The 14,188-nt window shown below is 34.7% G+C and overlaps 1 protein-coding gene across 2 annotated transcripts in view; it reads right to left on the reverse strand.

Annotated features, from left to right (window-relative positions):
- The window catches only part of LIN28B (lin-28 RNA binding posttranscriptional regulator B), a 125,281-nt gene extending 111,851 nt beyond the window's left edge, over window positions 1–13,430 (reverse strand). The window contains exons 1-2 of one of the 2 annotated variants that reach the window (XM_088024269.1): window positions 13,397–13,430; window positions 5,383–5,570 (exon numbers count right to left, since the gene is read on the reverse strand). In XM_088024269.1, the coding sequence (XP_087880395.1) occupies window positions 5,383–5,570; window positions 13,397–13,430 (222 nt within the window). Of the gene's footprint in view, window positions 1–5,382; window positions 5,571–6,389; window positions 6,400–13,396 lie in introns of those variants that run through there. The other variant, XM_028104102.1, reaches the window with a different exon arrangement.
- Window positions 13,431–14,188: the final 758 nt, after the last annotated feature.

Here is a 14,188-nt window from a genome sequence, read left to right on the forward strand (position 1 = left end):
TTTAAATAATAAGGCTTCCTTGCTGCCCCAAAGCAACAAAATTTACAATGATCTCACTTTTTATCTACCATGTTGAATGTAGGTAACAAAAGAAGTTTTTAACTTGTTATGAAACCCAAGAACTCTAAGATTCAGTTAAAGGTAGGTTAAAGTTGTTATGCTAAATACTGGTAAGTGGTTTCTCACATATTTGTTTAAAAAACAATTCTTTGATTTATTGCCTTCATTTTTTGTGAATAGTCTTCAAAAAAAATACAAAATAAGTAAGAGGAAAATATTTAAAACTTACAACAATAATCTTTATTCATTTTTATTGAAGTATAGTTGATATGCATCAATAGTATTTAACATGAGGAAGACTATCTTAAATATATGGCCAATTCACATATTGGCCACATTCAATTTAAACTGAATTAGAATAAAAATATCTTTTTAGAAGTAAACAAAAACAAAAAGGTCTTGAAAATGGACCAGCATTTGAAAATCAGAAGGAAAATTAATATCTTTCAAGACAATAAGTCATAAAATTTTGATTTAAATGCCTTTACATGTGATTTTATGATTAAATAGCTTTAAAGCATTTCATTCGGGATTCTTCCAAATTGGTCAACTGGGCAAATCATCTTGAAAACTTGGTAGCTTTAGGAATAATTTTCAAAATATTAAAATGTATAATTCACTAACAAATGAGCTATAACTATTAATGATCATATTTTTTTAATTTCTAAGATTTTACTATGTCTAAATAATTTTTGACACTGATATTTTCAACAGCCCCAAAAATAATAATAATCACAACCATTCTGTGAAAAATGTATTCATGCTAAACTATGATAAAAATAAAGATGGCTAATCAATTGGTGATGAAATATGAAAAAAATCTTCAAACATGAACATACTAGAGTAAATCTGTTTTCATGAATTGCATAGTTAATAATCACTGAGACAAGAACTCTCTGCTACATCAACTGAACTGTGTATAATACATAAAATTTTCATGCATTTAGAAACTATTCATCTCCAAATGTTTTCATATCATATACTGTTAATAAAAATGCCTTAAATTTATCTCAGTTACAGAATTATTCTTATTTCTGTTTCCATTGCTTTGAGATGTTTTCTGAGCAAACTAATAAAAGGAACATAAAAAATATATTAAATCGTTGTAATATGGACATTTGTGTTTTCCATTAAGATCAAAGTATAAACCAGAAATAAAGAGCATAAGAAGAAAACATCAATACTTGAAAAGTAAATTAAGAATTCAAAACCAAATTATTAATAAATATTTAAGCCTATTAAGTAATGGTAGCTAAATTACAGTCATTTTGACACTATTCTTTCTCTCTGGAAAAAAAAATTCTTACATAAATAGTGAAATAAATGAAATACATTTATATTAAAAATTCTTTATACCATAGTTGATGGCAAAGAATTCTAGATATGTAACCCAAAAAGCAAAGAAAATATTATTATGCAAATGGGCTGAAGAGAGGAAAATAATGAGAATGGATTCTATACCCCCGCCCCAACAAAATAAAGTTTATTTTTTCTCATTAGGTGAGAAAATGACTTTGGAAATAAATATCAAAATTTATGTAAAGGAAAACTTAAATGATAATAAACATCAATAAGTAGTTATTAGAGAACATTGCCCTTCTCCAAAAAGATCTAACTTTAAAACCATGTGACTCATCTAAACTATCATTAAATATTTAAGTTCTGTGAAAGTTTATAATATTTCAAAAGGTTGCAAGAGACCTATCCAGGTAATTTAAGTATGTTATCCCACAATCTAACTGTGAATGCATTTTTTTTAACTTATCAGTAACAATAAACTAAAAGAAGTATTAATTATTAGCACTTAACAAAATAATTATACTCAAACTGATGAAATCGCCTTAGAAGCAAAAGCAACCTAGACTTACAAATCTGCATTAACCATGTATGTATGTTCTTACTTCAATTGAGAGACAAATCTCTGCTTTGCACTGGATCCTCAAGTAAGAAATTCCTACAAATGTATCCTATTTACAAACTAAATCATCATCAAAATTGTCCAATTTTAATTATTAAATATTTTAAGGAACAACTCAAAAACAATAAGCTGTAACAAAATTCAAAAATACAGTATTTATATATTCTTGTAAGTTTTTAAAAATATTATTAAATGCTATCGTTTCCATATTAACGTGTGTCAGAATACATATATTTATTACCAATCCATAATCATATGATCATTTAAATCACAATTTAATATTAGGAAGTCAAACGAAGACTGTCATTTTTAAACCACCAGTGGTCACATACCATCCTCAAATAGCAGAATCTCACTGCATTTATCAACAAGTCTAAAGATAAGAAGGGTACAGCACCTAAGGCATGTTTATTTTTGAGAAATTGGTGACACTACAGAGATCAGAAGTGTGACTGTACTCTTGCCAACAAATTTTAAATAGAATTATGTTAACTATTAATGTACAGCTCTATTTTAAAACTACACATGCATATATTCTCTTCATTTCATAACAACTAAATTGTTCTTGATGTGCAATTCTTTGCAGTAGAGCTATTTTTTGCTATTCCTGTTTATTTTATGTATTTTATTTATTTATTTTTTGTTGAAGTATACGTAGTCAATATTTTTTAAAGAAAAAAAAATCCTGGAAGCCACAGCATGAATTTTTAAACATTACATTAAACTAAAATGATTTTTTTTATTTCCCCAAATACATACTACTAAAAATGTTTCATAGTACTTAAAAAATATCTAGTGACACATGTACTTCTGAAGACTCAAAAAAAAAAAACCAAAACCCAAAACTATTCCATGTACTTAAAATAATGGTAGATATCAGTCCAGTTGAACATTTAAAATTCCTAATTACCTACCATGCTTATTCTTTCATAACATAATAGTATGTAGATAATGTGGGAAAAATCTAATTTGAGTCATATATTAAACATAGTATGCTTTCAAAAATTCTCATACAGTAAAAATGCCAGTAAAATAGTAAGTTTAAAAGTATTTTTAAAACTTTTGTTAAATGGTCCTGAATTGTAACCTGATTGTGTAAGTGATGCTGACATGATACCTGCACACATCATTTATGACTATTTATTATTACCTGCAAATGCTTGGCTAAAATCTGTAGGATTCCTGCCTTGTTCAAAACAATTATTCATATGATTTATATGCAATTTATGTGAGTCCCAATATAAGAGAAACTCCTCCACCAAGGCATCAAAATCAAGAAGAAAAAAAAAACAACTGAAATCTACGTAATTTTTCCCTACGAAAAAAGTGAGATATATTTCAAAAAATGAATACTGTAGCCATCAAAAAAATTCCCTGAAGTATCACTTTCTAATTTTAATTTAAAGAATATCACTGCCCTGGTTTGTTACATCACAAAAATGCTAATACTTAAGTTTTATCAACTTTTTTACATACTTCTTCCTAAAAATGTAAGAACACAAATATATACATTTTATGAGAATTTTTCTCATACATCATTTTAATACTGTTTTATTAGTAAATACATGATTTGTAACAGAAGATTAAAGCAAGCTTAATAGTAATAATCAACATTTGTACTCTAGAAACTGTTCACTACCTATAAATAAAACTTTTCCAGCAATATAGTATTTCATAATTCAGTGGATATACTTAAGTTTACCAACATATAACCATTAAATAGCTTAAATTTGGATGTCTTGTGGTTCTAAATATTAATACTGGTTAATAAAATGTCTAATATTTGAATGTATTAAAAGGTAAACACAGGAAAACAAATTATAACAAGGTGTGATCAAAGAAGAAAAGGGCTATTTCTTTTCATTCATCTATAAAACAAATTTATGAGATCATAAAGAACAATTTAACAACCTAAAGAAGGTTCAAAGTGGGGAAAGCCAGAGCCTGAGAGAAAATGGATTTGTCAATGATTTCAGTCATTCAGTATAGGGAGGAAAAAGGCAGAAAATGTAGGTTCATTTTGCAATATAAAGTAAGAGGCATAAAATCCAGTAGCCTGTCTATGGACTTCTATTTATATATTTAAACCCTGTTTCAATTCACAGATTATGCTGATCCTTCCACATGTAAACAGCCAATAATGATGGCCAGGCCCTTAGGAAAGGAAAACACACACCACACAGCAAGGTCAGGAAGCTACCAACCACCACAAGACAACAGATCAAAACAGAATGGTTTCATATGTTTCTATTGTTTATATACTTAATTTGAAGATGATATTCCTTGGGGAGTAAAGGGCGTTGTAAATATTACCAGGAACATGCAACACAGTATCAAATAAAATACACACTTTTCTTGCAAATATACTAAGTATTTCTTGCATGTATGTGTCAATCTGTAGCATTGAGAGCCATTCATTCAATTTTTTAAACTTAAATGTCAGGCCAAAATAAACCTCTTCGGTCTTAAATCCCTTTACTCCTAAGAATTCCTTACAGATAATTAACTTCTTTCAATGAAATAATCAAGCTCACAAACTGTAATTTTTTTTTTTTTTGCTATAGATTAAGCAATAGAGGAGTGAAAATGGAAGAGTAGTATTAGTTCACTTGTTTCCAGGTTAAAATTTTGAAAATAGTAAGCAATGACATTCTGTTTGGTATTTAAGCACCTTAAAAATTACAACACAATATAAGGAATGGTGGAAATTTACCCAAAATAGCCGACTAGAACATTTTAAACACAAACTAGAGCCACAGCTGGCCACATGTTTTTTGAGTTCAGTTTCTTAAAGAGACAGTATCCTTGGACCTATGCCCTACAAGGGAGCACATTTCTACAACGTTCGATTACCAAACATCTTCTCTTGGCATTTCTTCAAATCCACAGTTGGCCAACAGTGTTCTATTTTATTTTACTGTAAAATCAAATTATTTTTATTTGAATCTCCAAATAACTATCAGGGAGGCAGAAACGAAATAATAGGGGAAGCTACTGTGACTTAAGATATCTCAAGTAAGGATTTCCTATAATAGCAAATTTTTTTAAACTTAAAATGATCACTGTTTCTTCATTCATTTCCCCACTCATTCACTAAGCAAAGGCGACAGAGTATATTGTAACCCATAACACCGGAAGCTACACTACAGCAATTTCGCTGTCGAATGAAGAGGGGAACTTGCTAATAAAGTCACCAACCAGCACCCAAGCAGTGAAATTTCAAAGATTTCATTTTCTGTTTAGGAAAAGATACCCAGTAAGGGGCCCATACACATACCCTAAAAACCGGATTAACTCAGGATGGTAAGGAAGATTTTCTCTTTCAGTGTTCGTCCATTGACAAACCTACTGACCAACTCCTGCACATGGAAAAAAAGAAGAGGGGGGATAGAAGTTTGGCTTACTTGGTGTACAAACACATCGACTGGAATATCCAAGGGGCTTCCCTCTCGGTTTATCATGGAGATGAATCCAAATCCCATTCGCACATTGAACCACTTACAGTGGCCAGTTCCGTGCAAAACCTGGGATTCCTCCTCTGCCTGCTCCGGCAGCTTCCCGGGCTCTTCTCCACCACCTTTGCTTGCCCCGCCTGAGTAGAATAGGACAAAAAGAGTAAGTTAGTCTGGATTCCCAAACTGTTCGTTGAAAGAGAAAAAAACTGATTGGGGCGTGGGGGTAGGAAATAGAAAGAAACTCGAATAAATGGTTGATTCTTTTCTTGTACGGAAAATATTTAAAAAGAAAGGGTTAAAAGGGGGAAGCGTGGGGAGGAGGGAGCCACACTGTTCTATTGATCACATCAACTTCCACTTTTCTGTACATACGTGTACTTTTCCATTTAACTCCATTTTCCAGCCACATATTACAATACAGCATGCGATACTTTACTTGCATATTGCTGATTTAACACTGATCCCATTTACAAAGAGAAATTTTCAGCGGAACTATTCTCTCCTGAGGGCACGAGGAGGAAAGAGAAATCGTGAAGATGGTTAGAACTAGTTAATGCACATGCGGCAGCAGTGAATCCAGGGTTATTTGCAATGTGCATACCCCTCCCCCCCAATAACTTTCAATTAAAGTTGGGGTGGAATGGGGGAGGGGGCAGGTGTATAAAAGTTTTCTTGGGCTCACTAACTGAAACTGCGCTTAATCACACTCAAACAATTCAAACAATAGCCCACTGAAAGCTTTTCAAGTTGTGAATCAGTGTGGGCGGTACAAAACATTTTTGGAGATCTATAACAATAGGTTGCAGAAAGCCCCATTGCGCGATGGGGAGTGGGGGTAATGCCCCGTATTGGGGTAAAAGGGGAAGGGGGGACCGGGAAAGAAGGTTGGGAAAGGGGGAGGGGGGAGAGAAAGGAAGAGAGAAAATCACAGTAAAACAATAGAAAAGAAAATTAACCTTCGGCCATGTTGCCCCACGGGCCCTCTGCTCCAAACTCGTGAGATGAAAACTTTCCCTTTGGAACGGAGTGATCTTCTGCATCAATCTAACATCTTGATTTTGTGCGATCACAAATTTAGCTCGCATGGTCTAATGTGCTTTCCCTCTTTTGATTTTTTTCTCTTCTCTCTCCAGTTTCTGGCCCCCTGAGCCACGTGACTTTGTCAATTACATGCTTTCTTGCTACTAATTTCACCTCGGATCCTTAAGGGGCTGGCAAGAGGAAGAGATAACCAATCGCCATTTCATCTATGCTGACATCAAAATAATTTATGAATGAACATGAAAAACTCAAACATGTTATCTTAAAGACAATTTGGGACGCTTCTTTAGGATAAATCAGAATGCTGATTTCGTGCTTTTACTTAAACACAATGGAGGGAGTGTGAATCGTCTATTTAGAAAAACGGCAGTCATATATGTGCCCACGCGTGCCTTACACACAAGCCTGTCTAAATAATCTCATTTAGGGGGAAAAAGCCATTTAAATAAAGCAACCGATGTTACGCTTCCCCCCCCCCCCCCCGCCCCAGGAAGTCAGCTGCTCCATAGTAGTAAATCTGCTTGGGGTGAAAATTTCATATTTAATTCAGTTCTTAGAGGAAAATATATAATTTACAAACGATCTAATTAAACCTAATTACATCTCCATGAAACTTTAGATAATAGTAGCATACACCTACAATAAGACGAAAGCACACAATTTCCTGATCGTGCCCCGAAATTTTTTCAAATTTAAAATAAGATCCTACCGGAAAAATCGCTAGCACCTTCATGCACTCAAATTATGTTTAGGTTTATCATTTCGGAACATTTTGAAGGGGGAATTGTACTTCACAGGTTTCTCCGCCATCTCTTTCCGGGGGAGGAGATGTGATTAATGACTTCCTAAATAACAGCCCAGTTTTCCAGCCTAACATAGAGTGAACCTCAATCAGTGGCGATTGTTCCCCAAGAGCAAGACGACGTAGGGCAGGGAGGGGGAGGGGAGCGCCAGGCAGGGGAGGTGAAGAGGAGCCGCCAGCACAAGCGGCTGCAGAGCCAGAGAAAGAGGTGGGGGAGAAAAAAAAGAAAAAAAAAAAGCGGTCGCGGGAGGGGGGAGGGGTGGGGGGAGGGGAAAAGAAAGAGGACAAGTGGGAGAAAAAAGGTAAATTCATATCATATTGATTGGACCCTGACATTTAAAAAGTCCACTACCAATGGATAGAAGAGTCAAATAAACGAAAATTTAATAACGGATTAGGCTCCTACCGTCCCTTCTCTGGCCTGGCCCCAGTTTCAAAATGCTTACCCTTTACCTTTCAAATTGATTCAAAGGATTGTTGATTACTAGATGCTCACGCCAATATTACCGCCCTCATTGAACACTACAATAAATATTATGGATCAACTAGAAATGCTTTACTTCCTTTAAAATATAAAATATAACCCGTCTTTGAAACATTAAAACGCCCCACCACTCTTTCCCCCACCCCACCCCCCATTTTCTTAAACAAGCAGTTTACGGAGAAACTGTACAGATACCACTTCCCTTCGGCAAAGCTACCGAGTTGACCCTCCCCCACCTTACCCGCAATCCCCCTCCCCGGCTCTTGAAACATGTCTACACTCCTAACTCTTAACACTGTTTCTCACAAACTAAAGTGTGGGGATTCTGGATCTAAAAGCTTTCGAAAACCCACAGAATGCACCTATTTACACCTCGTCCCCATATTAAATAACTAAATATAAATTCATACTAATTGGTTCAGAACTGAAATAAATGGGTGTGTGTAAATATGTTCTTTTCAGCTGTTTGTGGTAAAAGGCATCAATCAAGACTGATCAATTTGGAAAGATTTTTCATGTTTATTTCTTTTGTTGTTTCTCAGGAAAGGAGGCAAAGCTTTCTCATTTTATTTACTTTGGGGAGAATAACCATATTCCAGCTGGTAGGGAGGAAAGCAAAAGTGTAAAAATCCAAATGATTTTGCAAGAGTAACAACAAAAGCGCTCAAAAAAATTATTTGCTAACAAAACAGTTTTAGGCATTGTTTTAATAGTAGAAATCAACTGATTACACTGACCTATAATGAAGTAACTTTAAGATGGCATTTCAGGTGAAACATTTCACATAATATGAAATAGAAAAAAACTAGTTTAAAATAAGTTATATGTTTTTTATATCTTAAATGAATTACTTTTAAAAATCAACTTCTGATAAAAAAATTAACATCTGAAAAAATCAACATCTGGTAACAGAAAAATAATCTGAAAAGTATTCATGGAAATTGAGGGTAAGTGCTACTATTTATATGAAAGTAATTATCATAAAATTCACAGACCAGTATAGTCTAGTGTTGTCACCAACACACATTTATGGTAAACAATATTTTATCTGTAAGTTTATTTTTAATTAGAAAATAGTTTAATGATCATAAAATCAGAAACAATATATAGGTGGATTCTGAAACCCTTGCTGATTATTAAATTTGATGAGATTCAAACCTATCAATCTATATATGAAAAGTGTGAAATACCGTAACTGAATCACATTGAATGGTATGGTTATGAGAGTCACAGCCTTGCCTGATTGGGGGCCTCCAGTATTAGTGGAATTAAGGTAGGGTTCACTGGACTGGTCACTGGTGTCAGAGGTTATCGACTCATTCATTTCCTGAGAGGGACATCAGCCTTTCAAGTTGTGTAGAAGGCTTTTTCCAACTGGGAACTCTGAGAAATCCTCTAACATTCATTCACAAAGAATTTAAGGCAAATCCGTGTACATACCTGGGGGTGGGGGAAAGACAGAGGGAGAGAAGGGAAGAAAAAAGAGGAGGAGGGGAGGAAATTGGGAAGGGAGAGCAGTGAAGGAAGGAGACACAGTGAGACAGAAAATATCACTCTTTCAGGGATAGGGTGCTGTCGTTTAAATAGATTCGTCTTTTCTGCCTACCTCCCCCACAATCTTTTGAGACTTAGAGCCTTTTATAAAACTGACCATAATCTCTTTAAGCTCTTAGAGTGCTTCTTTCACATAAAATAGTCCTATGAATCTCCTAGAATGCTTTCCAATTTGTCACCTTCCTGAAGTCTTCTGGTTTTAATTTTTTTCTCATTTCCTACTTGTTTTCAGTGCCAGAAAGACCTGTGCTTGACTCAAAACGCATGTTTTGTGAAAGCCAAATGTTTTAGTAGCTTAATTTATCATAGTTCTTTCAAAATGTTTCAAAAATGAGTTCAAGTAGTTACAAAGAATCATCAACACACTGGGGAGAAAAATTAAGGAATTAACCTATCATATGCCTGTTGCTCATCACAATCTAAGATTTCTTCATTTAAAAAAACGAAGTACACATTTTATTGGTCGTTTTCTTTCTTTCTCTCTTTCTTTCTTTTACTCTCTCTTTCTTTCTTTTTTTCAAAAACTCCAAGAGTACAATGCAAGGAACCGAAAAAGGTGCCAGAGCCACCGAAGTGGTTGTCAACTATAAGCAATGAATGACTTCTATTACAGCAGAAACAATGCTTCGGTTCTTCTTAAAACTAGGAGGAGGGGCCGTGGCACTGTGGCGAGCGACTCCACCCGCGCTCTCCCCTCCCGGCAAATAAGGCCGGGGTCTGCAGCCCCAGCGCTGCCTTCGCAGCCGCGAGTCTTCCCGCGCAGCTTGCGCCCCAGGGTCGCCAGGACCCCCAGGCCAGCAGATCCGCCCTTTCCCTCCACCTCCCGCCCCAGCAACGTCCTCTCCCCTTTCTCTCCCCAGTCACCTTTCCCTTTATTCATCACATCACCACCTCCTCTCCAGAAGTCAAACCGTTCCAAAGAAGGCTGGTGATTTCTCACTAATAAGGGGCTTTTAAATTTGTCGTTTTGTCCCCAAGAACACCAAACAAAAGAAACCCTTGCCTTCACTATTATGAAGGCAACACTTGGCACAATCTACTACTTTTACTGCATTTCCAGATGTATAGCACTTATAATTTGGTCCCTTTATCTGTGAGATGTCAGTCTCCGCTTTCTAAGAGAAGTCAAGGGGGACGCTGAATCAGAACCCCAGAGACTGGCCACCACCCCCACCCCCACTCCCCCACCAGGCTAAACCTAAAATGGAGCTGTCTTCAGACAGAACCCTGGCGCCGTCCTTTCGGGAAGCCAGGAAAACGTGGCAATGCGCCTTTGGAGGATCAGGAAAAGACTTATGCGGGGAAGGGGGTGGAGGGGCGGCTGGGGATGATTTTAGGGAACCAGCTCTGGAGCCCCGGGTGAGGTTTCCCGCCCAAAAGCAGCAGACCCACACGTCGGGCAAACTGTTCCCGATCCCTCCCACTCACTGTGTTTCAGCAAACTACTGGCAAATAACTTTTCTTGAAATTCTTACAATACGGAGTCAAATGAAAGAGTACTCGCCTGGGTGCGCTGGTCTTATAGTAGAGGCACTTCAGAATTGGGGGGGTATTTTGTTTTTGTTTCCAAAAAGCAAAATTCCGTTCTCATTTAATTTCCTTATCTGGAAGCAAAATGCTCTGGCTTAAACACAGTTGTTCCAATTTGAGAATTTTTACACAGCTGTAAAAATCTCTTAAAATTCTTCCTTAAATATCTTTACACATTTCCCCAGGTATAATTAAATTATGGAAAAACAGGAACCGATTAGCATAAAGTTTAAGTTTTCCAGACAAATTGCCTTCATATTTCAAAAATAACCTTCTTTCCTTTTGGTCAGTTATGTTTCAGCAAAGTATCTAAAGTAACACAATTAATTCAGAAAAGGGGCATTATTTTAAGACCACCATTTTGTAGAAACTTTCAAAAAAAACTGGAATAGAAAAAAATCCTATTAACATACTTCTCCCCCAATGAAAAGGAGGAATATAATTTTATTATTGCTCCCCCCAAATATTTTCTGAATTGTACTCAATACTTCCTTAAATGATTTTAATTGGAACAGCAATAGATTTGAAAAATCATTTAGTAATAAGCATTACATTACTTTGCCCAAAATAGCACAAAAAGAAGCTTCATGATTTATTTGAAAGATGAGTCATATTTTTCACCTGTACTACTTGAACATGTATTCTTCATAATTTAAAGATATTTTTGCAGTGAATATTTTCAGTCTGTAGAAATTACACTAAATAATGTAAACATACAAGTCTTTCCCTGTCTCCCAAAGTAATGAATGAAAGTTTATTCTTTAAAACTTAATCTCATCAAAAGAAATAATAAGCTGAAATAAGAGTGTGGACTGCTTCCAAGTTATTTCTTTTAATATCTTCACTTTAAGTTTATTTGGGGGAAAGGGAGAGGTAGAGGGAAAATGGAAAGGAAAGAAAGCAGGAGTGAAAGATTAGGCAAGTGAGAAGAAATCTTCAGGCTTTAAAGATACCTATATAAGAAGCAAATCTGTGGAGAAAAAAGATCTAACTATATACTGGAGACCAGGGGTGCCTGGCTGGCTCAGTTTGGTAGAGCATGGGACCCGTGATCTCGGGGGTTGTGAGTTCGAGCCCCATGTTGGGTGTAGAGATTACTTAAAATAAATAAAATTAAAAAAAAAAAAAGAAAAGAAAGAAAGAAACTAGAGGCCAGAGTTCTGGTCCCATTTAATAATCTTATGACCTTAGGCTAATCATTGAGCTACTCTCGGCCTCAGTTTCCTCATCTGCAAAGTGAGGAGACTGAACCAGTCAATGTTCAAGTCTTTCAGCTTAAATGTAATCTCTGGAAATAAACTTTCTTGTGGTCAAAGTGGAACCTCTCCCTGGCCAACCCTTTTTTAATCACAAGGAAACACAGACATGAAACTTTATTGCAGTCACTTAACACATTGGCGTTAACATTATTTCCCAACAGAAAAGAAAAAGGCCTCTGGACTGCCTCCAATCTGCCACCAGAGAAAAAATATAATCAGTAGTAAGGGGCAACTCGTTGGTAATGAAAATATTGTACCAACTTTTCAGAATCTTCTTTTTCATGATACTTATTAAAAGCATCATCTCCATGTCAAAGGATTCACTCTAGAGAAAAGTCAAGTGTTTGTCAAATGGCAGAGCCTATCAGTGGCTTCCTCATTAAAGATTTGATCCCTACTACTTCCTCTTGCTACCTACAATCTTATATTTAATAAGCTTAAAAATAAAATAACAGCTTTTTATTTGTACTTATTAATGCTCATAAACTTTGTCATATTACAGCTAAGTGTGTTTTCAAAATAGTATTAATCAAAAGTAGACCCAAGACACTAAATTCAGCAGAGCAGAAGCCAAAATACTACACTATTATCAAATAGAATTGTTATTGAAAAGTGTTATAAGTTTTCAGTTAATTTCAGTAATAAAAGTAAATATTTATGTATCAAAAGTCTAGGTTTTATAGCACACCTAAATAAATAAAAGGATATATATTTTTAAAAGTCTAGGTTTAAATTGTTAAAAGTTCGAATGATTTATTTTTACAGTATAATGAGGAACAAATTTCATACATGTTAATGAAAAGCAAACTAAATGGAGCTTCCTAGATTAAGAAAATTTCCTGAATTCCTGAAAAATGTTTAATATAATGTGCTATTTATGTTATGGTAAGTTATCAGGAAACAGCACCAAGTGTCATCTTTAAATTAATTCAAACAGGTATCTGTCAGTTCCTATTTTGATATGGGAGTTACAAAATCAACAAGCCACAAATCTCCACAAGCATTTAAATATCTATTATTTATCTTGCATGACAAATGGAAAAGGAAATCACAAAATCCAACACTGCTAAAATCAGAAGAAAAAGGAGTTAATTAGAATATTTCATCCATGCAATTCTGGTGGGAGTATCAGTTTATAGATGAAATCATCTGGAGTACAGTAGGATATGGTACCCATCTTGCCAAAGTGGAGAATTCCTGAGGGCTGTCAAGTTTTCTTATATGCCTCGAATAACCTTTTTAAAACCTTAGTCAAGTTAAATATTTAATTGGAAAAAAAAAGTAAAGACTAACCTGGGGCTGATGAAACCTGGTTGAATGACCTCATCGTCTTCTGAAGAACCTAAAATCAGAGAGCTCAAGTCAGTACTACATTAATTGCCTATTTAATTGCCTCTTATTCAGTTTAATGGTTTATTAGAAAGCAATAAAATGCCTAGGTGTTTGACTCTGTGACATGACCTGTAAACTTTTTTTTAACAATTTAAGACTCACCCAGCAAAATCACATAACCAATTGGCATAAACTTGCCTTTCATTCCTATTAAAGGACATTGGTTTAAAAAAACATCTTAAGCAAGATCATTAAGATTACTCTTAATTGTTCATGACCCATTTTCATGAAGAATAGTTTTAATTTTTTTTAATGTTTTACACTGTAATTCAAAAATCCAATTTTTTTAAGCCTCCATTAAAAAATCAACCTAACTTACAACATTTTATTGATGAACTTATTTGGCTATTCTCTTCAGATATATTTTAGAAGATAAATCATGAGAATATAATTGTGGTACTGTACTATTCAGTTTGGGTCCATTACATTCACATACTTTGTGAGAAAAAAATTAATAGTAATACACTTAATCATTAAGTATATTTAATTAAAGGTATCTAAGATATATGAACCTACATTTTAAAAAGCAAAAATAGCTCGTTTCAAAAATGTAAGTACTGATGTTTCTAATATATCTACTGGCAGATGTCATGACACAGTAAAACTTGAAATAAAGAAGTTATCCAGTAATGAAGTATAGCAATTGGAAGAGAAACTCTTGCTGACCACTGAATTATTTTTTGCCTGGGTTTA

This window comes from Eumetopias jubatus, unplaced genomic scaffold (assembly GCF_037043125.1).
Source record: "Eumetopias jubatus isolate StellerSeaLion01/CBP00866 unplaced genomic scaffold, mEumJub1_p1.0 scaffold_6, whole genome shotgun sequence".
Taxonomy (NCBI): Eukaryota; Metazoa; Chordata; class Mammalia; order Carnivora; family Otariidae; genus Eumetopias; species Eumetopias jubatus.